General features: G+C 40.2%; 1 protein-coding gene and 1 pseudogene across 1 annotated transcript; one reads left to right on the top strand and one right to left on the bottom strand.

Annotated features, from left to right (window-relative positions):
* Positions 1-3,861: 3,861 nt before the first annotated feature.
* LOC140926363 (uncharacterized) lies at positions 3,862-6,842 on the top strand (the record flags this gene model as incomplete). Its single annotated transcript, XM_073376115.1, has 2 exons — positions 3,862-4,104; positions 5,068-6,842. Coding segments are annotated over exons 1-2 (1,917 nt in total), but the record flags the coding sequence as incomplete, so codon positions are not given.
* A 4,267-nt stretch (positions 6,843-11,109) lies between these two features.
* On the bottom strand, positions 11,110-19,096 carry LOC140928944 (sodium-dependent phosphate transport protein 2B-like; annotated as a pseudogene).
* Between the last annotated feature and the right edge of the window lie 320 nt (positions 19,097-19,416).

Genomic DNA, 19,416 nt, shown 5'->3' with positions numbered 1-19,416 from the left:
GGAAAAATAATAATAAGTTCTTATTTCGCACGCAAGGTTTTAGAATTAAGGATAATTTTCAGACTGAAGTCCAAAGAAACACACCGACTTGATTCCTACATTAAATAATATGTAGGTGTGGTATTGAATGCATTCGTGCAGTTTCAGTGTTTAGTTTTACCTTTTAAGAAGCTTCTGAAATTTGCATTTTAATTAGTGGTCTTTAAAGAAAGCGCAGTTTCTATTTATTTCATTTTCTCAGTGATGAAGCTTGATTTCTGAGCTGAAACTTGACAACCTTGTTTATTGTCAGTGAAAGGCGACATTTTCGCTTTGCAGAGAATCAAGCGATCGCAAAGGTACTTTTATTGGAAAAATTCGCATTTTAGACTTGAGCACCGTTCATAGGTTTTCCTCAAGGGGAAATGCAAACAGTTTTAGCTTGTGACTAAAAAGTATGCCTTATTTATTTTGTAATTGTGTTTAACAGTTGCGGAGTAATGTGATGGTTACTATATTTTCTCATTAGCTGCTCTTGACCATGAGTCGCAAACTTGGAAAATATTTTATGGCGAAATTATGTATCTTTATCTCATTCGCATCGATTTCAAATGGAAGCACCACCATCAGCCCCAGTACCACCACCAGCAGCAGCAGCAGCAGCAGCAGTTTAGGTAGGTAATAATAGTTCAGTCAAATTTTTAGTTATAGGTAGGTACAGTGGCCTAGTGATCGACGCCACACACTTGTGATCCAGTGGCCCGAATTCGAGTGCAGCACTGACCTAGATTTGAATTTAAAATTAAATTTGGAACTCTTCTGTTAATTTCCTCGGGCCATTCTTGCAAATAACTAGGCCATGCTTGCCTTTTTGAAAATTGCTGTGTTATACCCAAAGCCTCCATAACTACATATATTTTTGCAACCATATCACCGAGACAATTAGAGTGACACAAACAATAGCTTTAATGACTGAAAACAATGTCAGCTTAAATGCACTTTTTCAGTTTTCATTTGTATACATTTCTCTGTGGCTTTCTTCAAAACGACAACTCCATGATGAAATCGAAATTTTCTCGGGGAAAGTGACGAAACGTTTTCCTTGTGTCTGCAAGTCACTACACAACATCTTTATGATGATAAGGCATCGTGAACAAATTCCACTATCTGAAACTCTCGTTCGCAGTTGACTCGTCCCATTTAAGGGAATCCAAGACAGTCTTGGATTCTGGATTCCACTCCTCGAATTCTGGATCCCAGGTACTGAATTCCGGACTTTGTCAGTAGAACTCGGATTCCGGATTCCTTGAGCTGTATCCCGGATTCCAAAGTCCATGATCCTGGATCCCACAAACAATTATTTTCCGGATTCTGGAATCGAGATTCCTTTATATGGCCGGGGAGGGCTACGCCCCAGGTAATTGTAGCGTTTAGTGCTGACCGCGTGCGGAAATGAATGCAAGTGATATGATACACTCCTACGGAATTTTCATGTACATGTTGTAGTTCTATTTTCATCTCAGGTTTTTTTTGTTTTCTTTTGTTTTTGGGTATGGTAATGTATGCAAATGAAGTTGAAACAAACGAAAAATAAAAATTACCTGGGTTAAAAAAATAACTACAGCTTATACATATAGCGTGTGTTAAATTTATTCTCTTAGTTTTTTTCGGTTTAGAGTAAGTATGTAACGAACGTGAATAAACGGTGTTTGACTTAAAAGCAGTGTATTACAGTAGTGCTCTGGGAATCTGAGTCTCCATGGTTGGCATTGATAGGCGGAGTGTCGAGATGAAAATTGCGATAAATTAAGGTTTGCTTTCATGTCAATGTTGATACTGGTGTAACTCAGAAGTGTTGCCAGTAATGATCCAGCTGTATCTACTAGTTACAGACGTCACAGACGTTTAGATGCTGAATTCGGTCAAAAATATATATTACATGAAGAAAAGAGACAGTGTCCTGCAGAGGTATAAGATTTGACTGACAGATTTCTTTGCTTTTTATTCAAATGACACCACCAAATGATTGACGCTGGGCAATAAATCTAGCAAGGAGCATAACAACGTAGACAGTCTGAGATAAATTACATGGGACAGGCTATATTCCTTACATGATCCAATACTGATACATTTACTGCTAGTGTTGAATTGGATCCACTGGCCTAAAAATTTGAAGTAATTACGATTGAAACGTACCTGATAAAATGTCAGGAAGATATCTCTTACACTGTCCATCAAAGTGCTCAAACGGAAAAAAAAACAGATAGCGTCTAGCTAATTATGATGGATAAAGTTGAACTAGCATGTTAAATCCGTTTAAAGAAATCATACGCGCTAACCACTTGGCCATCGAGCTTCATAAGAGATACGTGAGCTATCTTACTCTCGTTTCCCTACTTTGACAGGAATACCTTCTTGTAAAGTTTATCGTACACATTAATGTTATAACCGTCCGATTGTCTACATTATTAATGTTGTCATCACGAATTGTCTAAGAGTTTCGTGTTTCTTTGATTCTTAGCCAGCGTTAGTACCTCACTTTCATCCATCATGGAATCCGTCAGCACAATAAGCAGCTTGCAGGCTACACCAGCTATGACCTCCAGCAGCTCAAACACAGTCTCCACTTCGGCGCTGTCCAGTTGCTCTTATTGGTGCAGGTGCAGCTCTGTCACTGGTGAGTAAGTGACATGTGTTTGTCGTTCACTTAATGGAGAAGCTTAGATCCGACGATGAAATAGATTAGATAAGCGAAACAACAACTCTGCACGTGAATCATATTTTATTTTTGTACATTTCTTTGCGTCACTGCACGACTACGACGCGAAAATGCCTTATTTCACGTTTTATGGAGGGCGTAAACAAGCGACGATATTTACAAAGACTGAAAAAACGCGAAGTCATTTTTAAAATGACGCTCTCGTTTTCGTTGTCGTCGCCGTCGTCCCATCGTCCCACTAAAACGGGGAACGAGAAGCGGGGAAAGAACGTGGGGAAAGGGAAAATGAAAACTGGGAACATAACAGACAATTGTAAATGAAGTTAATGATAGGGTTAGGGTTCAAGTTAGGTTTTGTTCCTATTCTTCATTTTCCCTCTCCTCGTGTTTGTTCCCCGCTCCAAGATCCCCGTCTTAGTAATATACGCCGTCACTGCACGCTTAGACGTAAAAGTGCCTAATTTCACTTGTCATGGAGGACTTAAACAGCGGCCCCTAAATTTTCTTTCCCTTTCTGAACTTGGATATGGTTCCCAGGAATTCAACTACAGTAGAGTTCGCCTACATTAAATGACAAGGTAAGTGAGTTGGAATAATCGCGGTGAAGATTGAAAAAATGCGAAGTTTTCGCCGGTGAAGCTGTCTCCGGATCTTACGTTGCTCTTGACTCTTGAACGATAGCCAAGACTGAACGGATAAAAATGTAGAACTTTCAGCGTACTTGCTTTGTGTCTCCATGTTTTCGAATGTTCTAAAAGTTAACTCATTTTTGTTCAAGCCTTTCCTTAAACAGTTAAGAATGTTGTTTTTCCGGCACAGGCTGAATATTCTTATTTTTCCGCCGATTTTAGGCTGAAAATATTCTTCTATTATTCTTTATTAAATTTGTATTTAAAAAGTTAAAAACAAAAATTTCAGATTTTCAACACACAAAATTATATCCTTTTCAAAATCTCAGCCACGGTTTATTCTAAAAATATTCTTAAAATGTCGCAAATTTCAGCCTCGATGGTCTTAATATAATTTTATAAAAATGAAAGAGTGTATTCTTGTCGGTGTCAAAATGTTTATTCCGTTTAGAATGAGAATCATTCGAATGCCTTTTTCTAAAGTTGTATTTTCCCTTTGCGCAGTGCCTTCATTATCGTCGAGTGTCAGGATCGCTGAGGCATCAAATACGTCATCAGATCATTTTACTTCGTCATCCGCTTTCACCACCACCTTTTCGTTTCCTACTTCGTCTTCCACTAGCAGGTCATCTGTTATGAGCCACAGCTCTTCAACTTTCGATATGACGCCATCGACACTTACAATGTCATTTAGCGGCAGCGTTAGTTGGAGTTACTCGAGTTCTTCTTCGGTTTTTTGCCCCAGTGCATGTTTGTGGGAGAACAGGTGTTACCAAAGTAAGTCATATAACTATAATTGAAAGAGACTTTTAAAAGTGAGAATCACCGTAGTCAAATGGCTGCTTCTGCACTATTGACAGATCTACAAATGCACAAATGTACAATAAAGGGCCTCTAAAACTTGAGTACGGTTGACCGGGCTGGCCCGGTTTCTGAGATCTCGCTTACTCATAAATCCTTTGTAAAATTTTCGATCTGTTCATATGAGAGGGCGGGCTAGCTCGGTCTTCGATATATCTGTTTTTCCAACCAGGATCTCGGTAAGCGGACTGGAGAATTTTGCCATATGAACACTTCAAACCAGTTAGCGGGATGAAAGCGGGATGAATTCGGTGACCGAGATGGCATCGTCTTGATTTGCCTGCTGTATTTTCCACATCATAAGTATCACATTTAATTACAGTGATACAGCTATAAGAGTTGCCAAAGCTATGATTGGCGCGAAAGTTATATCTTTGTGTTTCGCCATGGTTTGGTTTCCAAAATTTGCGCCAGAACTCTTTGCGGCCTTTTATCATCTCGGAAACGGGGCTGAAATTACCTATATGAACCCAAGACGAAATTGGTCCCGTTAACCGGGCCATGTGAAGAGGTCCTAAACTGCATAGAACCCGCACAAGCTTGAATTTTTTTCAGGCTTCTTTTCTCACCTGTAGACGTTGCTTTTATGACTGCTATGAACGTCCTTAATAATTAAATCTTCATCCCGCAGTTCTCTTATAGTTTTCATATATTCATTTATTTCACTCGTTTTAAAACGAGACAACAAAATCACCAGCTCCCAGTTGGCTTATTAGCTAAATTGTTAGAGCAGTGCACCGCTTTCACGGAGGTTAAGAGTTAAAATCCCGTACAAGGCTGGATGTCTTAAGGCTTTCTCTTCGCAACTGTAAAAGTTACGTTTATAACTGTCAAGATCTTCCTTACATTTAATTAGTATAAACTCTGTTTTTCATTTAGATTTTACCCAAAGTACACAGACCGGGTCATCTTCATCATCATCATCATCGTCGTCGTCGTCGCTATCAGCAGTAGCGACTTTGATAAACTCAAATCTCGTTTCAGCTACTAATTCGCAAACAACACCATCATCTTTTTTTGCTACTCCCGTTATGTCGACTACATCCTCGAGTTTTGCTGTTCCAACAACCCTGTGGACTTATTCATCGACCTTTACTCCGAGTGTTGCATTGACTCCGTCCGTAACAACAACTGCTTCAACGTATTTATCAACCCCGGCTTTGTCAGAATCATTATCCACGTCTTCCGTTACAACATCTGTGTCACCATCTTTGTCGGCTGCTACCCTAACTGTGTTTACAACGCAACCTGCATCAATAACAACAACTACGGCGACCTCTTCATCTGTCTCTTCTCCAACTGTGTCATCATCGTCACCGACTTCTTTTCCAACAATTGCAGCAATATCTTCACTGTCCTCAAGTCAACCCGCGTCAACTTCATCGTCAACATATTCCGTTCACACAACATTATCAGCATCTTCGCTGACCTCTACTGCAACGTCATCATCGTCACCTATTCTCCCAATTGCAGAGTCGACATTTTCATTGTCCTCTTCTCCAACTCTGGAGTCCACTCCTTCCATTACACTAACTGCGTCAACACCTTTATCAATCAGGCCAACTTTGTCAGCTTCATTGTCATCGTCTTCCGTTTCAACAACTGTTTCAACATCACTGTGGACCTTTCCCCCGACTGTCACTCCTTCTATGACAACAACTCTGTCGACATTTTCAACTATCTTCTTTCCAGCTATGTCTTTATTGACCTCGGGTCCATCCGCGACATCATCTTTGTCGATTAGTTCTGCCCCAGCTGTTTCGACGCCACCATCTATTTCTCTGACAAAATCTACGTCGATGTCCTCTTCCTCCACTCCAAGTGTCTCCTCACCGGCGTCTACTTTTTCCTCTACAATTTTATCGACGTCTTTATTGATTTCGATTCTAACCTCGTCAACATCATCATCAGCTAATTCTGCTGCAACAACTTTGTCATCATCTTCACAGACGTCTTCTCCCACTGTGGCCACGTTATTATCATCTTTGTCGACTAGTTCTGCCCCAGCTGTTTCGACGCCACCACCTCTTTCTCTGACAAAATCTACGTCGATGTCCTCTTCCTCCACTCCAAGTGTCTCCTCACCGGCGTCGACTTTTTCCCCTACAATTTTATCAACGTCTTTATTGATCTCGATTCTAACCTCGTCAACATCATCATCAGCTAATTCTGCTGCAACAACTTTGTCATCATCTTCACAGACGTCTACTCCTACTGTGGCCACGTTATTATCGTCTCCGTTCCTCACGAAAACTCCGTCGCCACAATTATCGACCTCTAATCCAATAGCTTCCGTGTTATCATCGATTCAGTCCATGACAGAAACATCTTTCACCACTTCTTCAACGGCGTTGATATCTCAACCGCCCTCTATCACAGCTGCGTCTACATCATTATCGAATCCTTTCCTTGTAAAAACGATGTCAACACCATTGTTGACTACTTTTGGGAATACAACCATATCGACGTCATCATTGACTATTACTGCGTCACTGTTATCGTCTCCATTTCCTTTAACTGCCACGAACGTTCCATCGTCCCCATCATCAACAACTTCGTCATCATCACGTTCTGACGGAATTAATTCATCCCCCGCATCGTCACCGTTAGACTCAAGTGATTCTAGTGCGGCTATAGCATCATCCTCGAGCGAGCCTTCACCTGCTCCAACGACATCTTCCACCCTCTCATCCACGTCCTCTCCGACCCAAGCAGCACCAGATACTCAAGGTATGAATGTCGCATTGCCTGATTTCTCTGCAATTATTAAGTGGTAATTAACTGTGTGTTTGATCTCGCTTGCTCAAAAACCTATCACATAAATCAAGTTTGTGAGAGTGCAGAAGATTTTTTTAGTGCACTCTGTGTCCGGCTCGAAGATTTTGCTTGTAATGTCTCGCACAGGTCAAGCTTATCCCCCAACCTCTGAAAAATACGATGGATTTGGATTTAAAATCAGCTAATGGAAAGGGTATATCTTTCTTGACAATTTTAAACACATTGAGCTTTTCCATGGGCTACGTGAAATGATATTTCTGAAATCTACTAACAATCCCCTCCTCATTTGCTCAGTACACAACCAACTATAATTTTAACCTGACATAAAAAGTAAGAGGAAATGACGTTTCACCTTAAGGAGAGAACACACCAAGTCCCACAGTAAAGGAAAAGTGTATTAAAATCATAACCTGATGCCCACTCCAGAAGGAGTAATCGGATCAATGCATTCCTACAGTACAGTAGTTGAGTAAAAACTCCGTAGTTGCCTTGCCAACCTTTCTTTGGCCTCATTATCATCTCTACTCACTTTCGGTCAGGCATTCTCTACTCAACCACCGGCCATGATCGGTACCCATTCTATTGCACCAAATTTTGACTCTCGCTTTATACTTTTTTCATTTTCTGCTTAACAATATAAAATTCAGAGATTGATCTTCTACTCTTTATGTTCTAAGGTGCCTCAAAGGATAATACCAGAATCATTGTGGGAGTAGTGTTAGGATTTCTGCTACTGTTGCTTCTCGTCGTTATTTTTCTTGTTTGGTTTCTTAAAATACGCAAGAGAGGTGTTGGTGATATCACTTCATTCGACAAGGAACTCACCGTGTTGCCGTAGAACGTACACGTTACGAAAAGTTTCAAGTTTCAAGTTTATTGTTTTTTGCCATAAAATTTACAAAGTAGAAGAAGTTCTAAATAATAAAAAAGCTAACGGTGAAGAAACCCAGAATTTGTCTGAAGAATTCAGAAGAATTTGCCTTATGGAGTTTATTGGAGCTGAGGGATAGGCATGCAGTCTACGGATAAATCGAGCAAGAGAGAGAACTAGTGATGGCTACAGCTGAATCTCGATAACTCGAACTCGGGTAGAATTCCTTGCTAACTCGAACTGAATTTCCTTTCCCTTGATCAAAATGTGACTGAAATTTACCCCGATAACTCTTCCGGCCCTTCAAAGTTCGAGTTACCGGCAGGGGATTCTATTGTTTGTGATGCTATATTTCGCCAATTGTAAGGGAATTCGGATTCTTGAATCCGGGAAATTACAGCTCAAGAGGAAACAGCTCAAGAGGTCCGAAATCCCAGTAACGATGGAATGTGGAATCCAAGTTCTATTGACAAAGAATCCGGAATTTAGATTAAATGGAATTCAGAATCCAAGGTTATCTTGCATTTATTTACATTTTGGAGACCGGCTGTCGGTAGATAGTCGACCGACAGTTCACCGACAGACCACCAACAGTCGGCCGACAGATTATAACGAACTCTGGTTTGTTCCTCATTTTTTCCGACTAAACAATATCACACCCTCATTCTAGATATTAATATCATCACAGTATCAGCACTATCTATGGAAGCTATGGACTTAAAACAGGCATATCTGGCCTATGATTCATGCAAAAAGATCCTCAATTGAATGGCATTAGAGGACATTTGGGAAAATTTTGCGTTCACAAAAAACTCTCCTATAGCTGTAAACCTACATCAAAAATACAGAAACCCACATTGCAGTTTAACCTGGATTGACTGTAAAACAGAAATATATAAAGTAACCTAGCTGCTCAGAAACCCACAGAAACCGAAAAACCAGATGCTAAAAGAACGGAAAAACCGGACAGAGCAACGGAAAACAAAACCGAAAAACCGAAGTTTTTCAGTGCAAAAACCGAAAAACTGACTCAAAAAATGGCCAAAACCGTAAAACCGAAAATCGCAACGCCCCCCTCGTTTAATTCTAGTTTTATTTATCGGCTTGTGTAACGTCATAATTCCAGCGTAGTTTTCGCCAGAAGTAATTCTAAATTATACCTCCCTTTGACAGCTAAGATCATGATCGACTGCTCCTCTATAGACACGTCATCCTTAGCATTAACAGAACTAAGGACCTGTTGGTTTCATCTTGAAGCAAGAGATTAGCTGTTCTATATAAGCCCGTCATTGTATACTAGACGGAAAAGACCATAGGAGTTGTATTGCAGTCTTGTCGTGCAGCATTTGTAGAAGGCCTAAATGTAATAACATTTGGTCCTAAATGTAATAAAGTCGTAAATGTAATAACATTTTGCCTAAATGTAATAATCTCTTAAGTTGCAAATTACAGTAATTACTCAAATAAGGGCCGCATTTGGGGGATTTAATAAGCACCGCGGCGCTTATTCGCGTAAATACGGTACTAAGAGGTATTACTATGGTTTTAAGCGCCGCATTTTTGGAGAAAAAATTCAATACAGAGCTTCGGTACATTTCCTTATGCACCGTGTAACTTGACGTTTACAAATAAACTGCTTGTAAAGGGACAAAATAAAAAAAAAAGTTTTTCATACTTCATTTTTGTTAAGGAAATTTACTTCAAAAACCATGGACGAAGATCCTGTTGCTTGTCAACGTTGGATCTCTAGAAAAGAGATCTAATCATGCAGCTAAAATATTAAGAACAAAAAACGAGAAGTCTAAGGGCCTGTTTACATAGAGGTCGGGGACTCCAGGTAGGTGAGGTAACCCGCACTTTGGTGGGTAATCCGCATGTCCACATAATCTCTCATTTTAATTTGATCACGTTTACGTGATAGGTGAGGTGACCCGCGGCATGTTACCTCACCTATCTGGGGTCCACCGTGTCCATGTAAACAGGCCCTTGAAGACTACTGTACAGCTGATAACGTTTATAAATAACTAAGATAGTACGCGCGCTCTGATTGGCCGAGAGATGTGTTTGTATGAGAGTATGTAAACATGTGTGGAGTCAAGATGTTTTGCTCTTCGCGCGCTAATCACACAGTTGAAAACTCGACAAATTTACTTTATTTACCCATTCCCTCGTCGGATGAAACTTGGAAAATCTTTACGAACATTCTGTGCCAATTTGTTTTCGCTTAGGCCGACATTTTAAGCGAGAAAAACCCTTTTTTGGAAAGCATCTTTATTGCATAACAAGAACTGATCGCACGTACATTAAGCTTCGTGTACAAGACTTCGCGACTGGTAAGAATTTCTCTTTTAATCAGTAACCTAAACAAAGAGTTTTTCTTTTTTCTCGGGAAAGTTATTTTATAAAAGCAATAGAAAGCTTTTTCCCTGTACATAGCCTGATATAAACACTCGACAGGTTGGGAGAATTCTTGACAGTTATGCAAACCCGAGACGAAGTCGAGGGTTTGCATAACTGTTTCGAAATAAATATTGCTTTTTTAGAAAAAATACTGTTACTTTGTAGTTCACAAGCAATTTATTTGTAAGCGTCAAGTTTCACAGTGCGTAGGGAAATGTAACGAATTTACGTGAATTAGCGCCGCGGCGCTTATTAACTTTTCCCCTAAAAATGCGGCTCTTATTTGAGCGCGGTGCTTACTAATTAACTCCCCCCTTAAATGCGGCGCTCATTTGAGGGCGACACTTATTCGAGTCTGATTACTGTAATTGCCAACTTAAGAGTTTATTTTTAGGACAAAATGTTACTACATTTAGGACTTCATTACATTTAGGGTCGTTTATTACATTTAGGCCTTCTACAACCCTCTCAGAACACTTGCAAGCTCATGTGAAATTCCGTAAGATGTTAGAATTTAAACACTACCCGTAAATAGTAGAGGACGTGGTCCTTTCGCAGGCCTCGCTGGATTAGCTTGAAAGGCTTCTGAGCGAATAAGACTACAACACGGCACATACGGAAAGAAGAAATTTTTGGGCCGGGAACTGGACTTCATTAATAAATTCAGGAATGAACCTCCTAAAGGTGCATCGCTGCGATAATCTTTAAAAGAATCCTTTTCTACCAACTGAAATTTATCTTTCTCTTTTGCTTAACACAGCTCATAAAAGCACACTCCCTTTACAAACCTCTTACTCCGAGCCTCTCCCTTTAGTTCAAAATAGGAAGTACCTCCTACCCACCCCTGGGGCAACAATGGACTCATAATACTCAAAAGGTGTTTTATTGATGTAATAAAACTAAATCTAAAAGTGAGGGTATAAGATGTTTTCATTGTAGCTACAAATGCCGGATAAAGGGTAGTTCAGTTATCTAACGAGCTGTATTTCTCCAACGAGACAAGAACTACTAAGTACAATTAAGAGTTAAGGCATGTTTCAAAATAAAGTTGGGCCATTAATGTCTGAACTTATACTTACTAAAATACACCCGCAAATGAGGACCAAGTGGTTTTACCAACCTCCCGGCAGAAATTTGCAATTTTAATAATCAAAAATACAAGAAGCTATTTTGCCAGACTTCAAAAAAGTAGGTTCTCATTTGCGGGCATTTACTGCATCTTACTTCACTAAGCAACTATTATTATAGTAAAATACAATAGACAATTACTGGGTTTAGAGATTATATCGCCAATACGTATAATACACGCCTCATTACAAATCCGAGTTGTAAAAACGCCAGGAAGACTAAGCAATTACTACCACTATTTTATCTTAAACGTTATTTCTTGATTGGCTATTGCCTGAACATCTTGGGATCTCTACAGCTTGAATTTAATCTATATTTAAAAGTCGTTTGTGTAATTTATTCGCGTGACCAGTGGTCGCCCAAAGCTAGCCATGGATAACTAGAATGATAACTGAAACAATTGTAACAAAAATTTCAACAAAATTCACTTTTGAAAGTGTGAACTTTACAGCTTTTAAAATTATATACATAATTTCGACCCACGCTACTGTAAAAGTGATGAAAAGGATCATTTTGCCTTCATTAGTGTTTGTGAGCTGTGTCCAACCCAAATCATTTCCCCTTAGTTTGTAGCTGTCACGGGAGTTTTCTCTTTCATAGTTTAGTCCTCCCGATTTCTACCGCAGCAGCAATATCGTTTAAGTCCACCCAATTTTTTAAACACACGATCATAAGGCTCCAATGATCGTGTCCATTTTGGTAGCCATTTCCAATCTTGTAGAGCCTTTGGCAAAACGTCTGGGGCTTTCCTCTGAAGGATGTTGACAATGACGATGAACAGCAAGAGAAGAACAATTGGGACCGTGACACCAACCAGGGTTTGCCAACCAGCCAATGACAAGCCAAATATAGCTGCAGGAAGGAGGAAGAAACAAAAAATCAGGTAAGCCAAGGCAAGCCAGCGGTACTCAGCAGTTTTGTTGCCCAGGAATTTTGCCGTGTTGACAGGCAATTTGCGAACGTAAGGGACTGGATACCACAATATGATACCAGAAATATTGAAGAACAGATGGCAGAAGGCAATCTGGAGAGCTTTGTCCAAGTTTGAGGAACTTGCCAGGGCTGCCAGAATGCCCGTTGCAGTTGTTCCGATGTTTGCACCCAAAGTAAGTGGAAAGGCGCGGTCAAGAGACACCACTCCGACACCGATAAGAGGCGTAAGGGCAGAGGTGAAGACGGAACTGGACTGAACCAACATTGTTAACCCAGCACCAACCAAGATGGCAAAGTAACCAGTAAAATACTTGAACGGCCCTGGGAAGTCTGCGTTGACGGTCTTCCTGATAATCTTGGCCATCTGACCGCGAAGCATGGAATGGAGGATTTTGACGATTAGTATAAGGCAGACACAAAGAAGAGCGATAGCTATCACCAGGATTATGACACCAACTCCTGTGTCACTCAGTGAAGTGTCTGCAAAAAGGAAGCGGCAAGGATCTGTTGTAGACGACCTGTTCACAAGTTTATAAGTTGTATTACCATCATCGACCCAGTCAGTCTCATTGACCACCTCAATGACAGTTTTCGGCTTGCAACTTTTGATTAGAGACTTTGATTCAGCAGATTGGTCTCCAAGGGCAATATTCGTTATGATTTTTTTATCCAGCTGAATAATAAGCTCGGTAAATGGTTCCGTTATTGTTTTCAACAACTTTTGGTTGACACCTTCATCTCTTTTGAGACTGAGAGAGTCAATGATCTCACCAGTTAGTCGGCGCAAGTAGCCGGAAGCTACTTCCAGGGGCAAAAGCACAATGGCAGATAACCAGTTGAATAGATCGTGTACGACGGCTCCAGCAAAGGCACGACGGAATTCATTTCGCTCGGCAGCTTCAGCTAAGGAGACAATGGTGTTGGTGACTGATGTTCCAATGTTCGCTCCCATTACGATTGGAATGGCAGGCTTAACATCCACAACTGAAAGGTAAAGCCCTCTGTTAATCTCTCACCATTCATAAATACCTGAAATACGTTTGAAAACAGAGGTAACCCTAACTTAAGGGTGTCAATTATATTTGCCCAACAAGGGTCTGTATGGGGATTCTGGCGATTGCTATTTAGTGGTCCGCAAAAAAGTAATAAGAATGCCAGGGACTAACTATGCGGTCCTTTGCTTCATTCCTATGCGACCTATTATTCCCTTATAACTGTTATAAAAGGTTTACTATAATCAGTTGCATTCAAAACTACTTGTGCGAAAATAAGGTCTATTGAATTAAATGTTCACTAAAGAAGCCGGAAGCCGATAAGCCGTCCAGGAAACTGAACCGATTGCAGTGGTGAAAACATCATTTAAGGTTGCTCTCATGGGACAGCTAGGGCTGATGCTGTAATGGTGATGAATTTCACTTTTTGAGACTGTTTTGGTCGCTTGGGAGCTACTGGTTTACCTGTTACATTGGCAAACCGGTCGGTTCATGGTTTGGGCAATTGCTAAGTAAAAATCACCGGGGGTAAATTTTGTTCCAGAATCGTGCTTACCATTTACACGGGCTGTTATCGGAAAAAACGGCCGAGAAAGCCTGAAGCCGGTATCAAAGATGGGCTTTAATAAATGGAACGCAAATTTCCGCTAGGAACATTCTGTGTGGAAAAACAGGACTACCTGTCCAGATGTTCCTTTGCCCCCCGAAATTTTGCACTGCAACGACCCGAAAAGCCGAGTTCCATTTACTTTTCAACGGGATATGAGGATTCGCAGGAAACTGGATCAAAATTCGTCCCCCAAACCAGTCCCACAATGCAATTCGACACAACGCAACAAAGAGGGGAAGTGAGACGTCACGTTACCATGGTAGAAAAATTTTGGGATCACAACAATAGGGAGCTTAGGCAACGACGACGGCGACGGCAACGAGAACAGGAAAAAACAATGGGCCGGTTATTTAAACGAAGTCTAACTTAAGCCGCGGTTTAGCAAATCTTTGGAGCTCCAGATCTCGTCCTTAAATGGTTATTTTAAGAAGATGGAAGCCATTGCTAGTCTACGCCTCATGCCTTCAAGCAACTTTTCACGATAAATAGTTTTAGGATAAAAGCGTAAGGAAAACAGAAAATGGGTCAGAACGAGGTTTTGTTAGACACTGGCTAAACTCCGTTTAAATAACTGGCTTACTAGGTTTAGAGTAGCAAAACAACAACTTTGTACGTGCATCACGTTTTTTTTTTATATTTTTTAGCTGTCGCTGCACGACTGCTACATGAAACTTACTAGTTTTATGCCTCCGCTTTATAAAATAGGTGAACAAGACACAAAAATTTTCGTGTTCTTTTTCTAAACTTAGATACGGTCCTTTCGAATTCAACCCAAGAAAATTTCGCCAACATTTGAAAAATTAGATGAAAATGAATAAGATCGATGAAGTTTGAAACAGTGCGAATTCACGTTTTCGGTTTGTTGTCATCCAGACATTTTGCTATCATGGCAACCTGACCAAACAATCAGTTATGTCGCAACGGACATAACATTCGACACAACAAGCTGAACTTCAGTGAAATGGCTAATTCATGAGGGAACGAGCGCTTCAGGCATGCCGTATGTTTTCACTGTATTTTATTATGGAATTCGGAGGAAGATTGGGAAAGAAGAAACTGAGGTCAAGGGACTAGGCATATGGCGAAATAATTTGGGATATTTTGAAAATACTTTAACCAGTTGTCATTTTAACGTGTGATAACGAACTGTTTATCGTAAAAAGTTGATGAGTGTGTGTGTGCAACAAGCCGCGACAATTGTCGCTTGATAGAGCGTACCAATTGGATGGAAGAGACAATTGTAGATTTAGAGGTGGTATGATGTTGTGGCTCAAATTGTAGTTTCTGTTCACCAACAAGTGCAAGGGTAAAGCCTGCATAATAGTATCTATTTGACGCTCCACAGTTTGTTTGCAGTTTTAGGGGTAAGAATTACAACGTCACGCCGCGTGTTGCAAACATATTAAAAGCTACATTTAAGGATTTCTGAAGTGAAAAACGTAACTGTCCAGGGCGTAGCCAGCTTTTCGCCTAGTTGTAAGCCTGGCTGATTTTCATTTCCACATATCCTGAAAATTGGACGCATGGCTAGTACGCATTGAAGTCACCAATACTTTGAGCTCTTGAGCTTTTTAGCTCAGCCGAAAAACGCATAATTTATTACAATCGCCGATAGAGTGATCAAACCAAAAACTTGTAGGCCCAGGCTTACAGGTCTATGGGCTGGCTACCCCCTGGCTGTACGCTTATTAACCTCCGCTTAATGTGTCCACGAAACCGTAACCCGCTTTGTCCACGCTTGATACATTTTCAAAACATGCTTTTCTCGTTTTGCTAAACAAATCAATTGTTAAATTGGCCCATTAATCAGGGAAATCCAGTTTAATTTGTTTTTACGATTGTTAATGGATCTAATTGCTGGATCGACAGACCACGGGCTGATTCACTGTTTGTTTAAATGGCAACTAAATTAGAACTGTGATATTAAACAATAGAAAGGATCAGGAACTTGCTTCAATATATTCATTGGTAAATAAAACGCAAGGGTCCGGAACTTTATTGCGACCAATCGTATACCTTGGTTAGATTTTAGAACAGCTCTCTAAATGCCGGCCTCGTTCTATAAGTCATAAACCAAAACAAGGGCGCTTCTTTATAATATTCCTCGTTCTAAAACAGGGGGCTAAGGGATCGTCCAATAATTATCAGGAGGGGGGGGGGGGCTGAAAAACTAGAGTTAGCTAGCAAAAACTTAGATAGTACCCCCCCTCCAAAACAAAAAAAATTAGTTCTAACCCCCCTCTGTTATGTTAAAAATAACGTCGCACCCCCCCCCCTCCCACCACCCACCCACACACACCCACCCATCACCTAAGTACAGGGGTGCTTACCACATTGGCTCAAAATCTAAAACTTCTGAATCCAGAAAGAGTAAGGAGCAGAGAAAAAAATCAAAGAACAGGAGATTGAACGCTTCAAATAACAGACGAAAAAGAGCTTGCATTATATTTAGATCCTTGGGAGGAGAGCCTGTTGAACTTTGTTATGAGCCAGATATATATGGAATTCAGCAAATCGATTCAGTCGATGAAGAAACATTACTTTTATTCACATCAAAAACCGACAAAGCTTGTCTACGAGATCTGTTTGATTAACATTGTTTTATGGGGGAAGGTGAAAAACAAGTTCATGATTTTTGCTTTACATAGGATCAGCTCAATTAATTAGAAGACGGGTTAAAATTGATCAGTTGTGAATTTGCTTTTCATTTTGATGGAATATTTTCAATAATCGTTTAACAGCTGTTCGTATTGATATTTGTTACAGTCTATCATGATGCCTGTATTGAGAATCTTTTATTGCGTTTAATTTTATTTACATTTCGAATAAAACTTAAGGCCCCCCTCCTTTCAAATGAGTTATTTTACTTTGAGCCCCCCTATCTTGGCAGCAATTTTATGTAATGCCCCCCCTCTAGTTTTTCAGCCCCCCCTCCTGATAATTATTGCACAGTCCCTAAGTAACCAGGGCGAAATGAGCGGTTATCCATCTACACAAGGCACTCTCAGGCGCATACCAAAACATCATCATTTTCCAATCAAAATTTCTGCCTTATATTTGAAATAGTACAAATCCAGAAGTAAAAATGTTAAACAGAATGAAGAATACCCTAGGAAACTCCAAAAACAAAATGTGCGACAAAGGGAATCTAACTTAGTATCTATTTCTTAAACTTGGTTTTGTGACAAAACTGATTAACGAAATGCTTGGAAGAAAAACAAACAAGGAACAGACTTTTCAATTGACTTCTCTATAGCTTTTGCACAGTTCAAGCCGGACAAACCCCAGCCGTGTTGAATATTGGCTACCAGGCCAATATCAACTCAAAATAAGTGTGTTGTATTGCTTTTTCGATGAGTGACAAAATATAGAGGTTTTTTCTCTATGACGAAACTATGGTCCATAAATCAATAAAACCCTCTGTTTACACAGTGTTGATTTTTTATTTGACCATTGGAAGCTATTGGACGCGCTAAAACGTTATATAAATTACAGTAAAGTCTGGTAAATATCTTCCAAAACCATGCAACATTGTTGTTGTAAAATACAAAACTTACTGCCAGCAGCCACCATTGATACCACGATGGAAGTTGTAGTGGACGAGCTTTGAACAAGAACAGTTGCCAAGATGCCAATCATAAGGCCAGCCACGGGGTTACTGAGAATTTCATTCGAAGCGAAGGCTTCGCCAGCGGCTTTTCCTCCCAACAGGCGAAAGGCACTGCTTAGGAAATCCAACGAACAGATGAACAAGTACAGAAGACAAGGAGTAGGAAAATCTTGGTAAAAGCCAAAGCTACGCGAAGAAACTTTCCTCTGCAGTCGAGCTCTGTCGGTCAGCAAAGAGAAAGATTCGATCACACAATCATAAGTCCAATGGCGGATCCAAAAATATTTTGGAGACCGCCCCCCCCACCCCCCCCCCCGCTTATCTCAAGGTATGGATCCGGTACTGAAGTCGCAATTGTTGGTAAAGCATTGTTGTTAGCAACAGGTTTCAAGGCATTTGTAGACCCTGTTGTGATTTGATGTGAGGTTATAATTTCACATTGTTGCATCGGCATTGACAAGAAAACATTATTCTCGTTTGCATTATGTATCAGTTGTTGTTCTCTGTATGTAACATGTCTTGCTAGTTGAAACGAGTTTCTTGCTAAATGATAAGAAAGTAAGCGCCAAAAAAGGGAAAATAATGCTAACGACAACAATTTATTCAGGTATTTCTATTTATTTCAATGGTATTTCCGTTTTTCTTCTTTTTCTTCCATTTTTTTCTTTTTTTCTTTGTTTACAGAAATATATCGCGTGACTCTATTTGAATAAGCCGTAACTGAGCTGCTTTAAAATACTTTGCCATTATAATATTGATACTAAAACTGAAATTACGATGATGATGCTAAAAACTTAACTTCTTGTTATTTGATCACTTAGCACGTAAGATGATGCGTCCTCCTTTTGACCGATGGGTGACAGTAGCAAGTCATCGCATTACATTTATGATATCACGTACGCATTTCCCTTTTCAATGAAGTTCCGTTATTGCTGTGGCGATTGAGTTTGCAAGTTCTGAAGAATTACTTCCCACGAATTTCTAGAATCCTGTTATTGTGCTTTGAAAATTGTTGACACAATTTTCCTACAATTAAAAACCTGCGGGGTTTTGAAGACGAAAATTTCCCCGCTACTATAAGCCCCACTGAAGAGAGGCCTTTGAAACAGATGATTATAATTATTTATTTTTTAACTCATTATTACTTTTTTACTTTGTGGTATGACGAGATTAGACGAAGAATACAACCAGACTGAACGCAACGAAACTTACCAGACCATTTTGGTCCAAGATCCTGAAGCTCGGGCGGAGCCCAAGGATCAAAATCTTCCTCCTCCTGATTTCCTCTCCACCCGGGGTTATTTCCTGCGTTTTGTCCGGGGTCTGCTAGATACGCTTTGTTTTCGTACTGCGAAAAATCATTTTTGGGGGTAAAAATGTTTCCAACAAGTTAAAGTCTTTGAAAAATGACCAAAGAGAATATGGAACCTACTGCATGGTAATGTTCGTTACGATTTGCCATTTCCACGTCTCCGTGTTTGGAAGAAACTCTCGTGAAGTCCGCCATGGTGCAAATGACGAGATTTGAAAGATTCTTCGCATATAAAGAATACGGAACAAAGGAATGAGTTGACAGGGCAAATACTTAGAGGCCGGCTCTATTGTTCAGCGTTATCAGGAAGTAGTTTTTAAGAGTGACGTTTATTAATCTCGTACCCAGATCTCACTCTGTTTTACACGGCCGTGGGAGACAAAATTACGTACTTATTAGAGAGCAGGGCGGATAAATATTGGGCGGTGAAACAATATGCCTCGACGCAACCCAATTTGTATTTTTAAGTGTCTTTACTCTGACATAAACTATTTGCCCAAAAAGTTGTTGAAATCATGGCTCAAGAGTGCAAAAAGTCCTCTTCCGGTTGACGTGGATCGCGCATCCCTGGCTCCGCATTTGTACAGTAGAGTG

Source organism: Porites lutea, chromosome 2 (genome assembly GCF_958299795.1).
Source record: "Porites lutea chromosome 2, jaPorLute2.1, whole genome shotgun sequence".
Classification (NCBI taxonomy): Eukaryota; Metazoa; Cnidaria; class Anthozoa; order Scleractinia; family Poritidae; genus Porites; species Porites lutea.
This window is presented reverse-complemented; position numbering and strand designations above follow the sequence as displayed.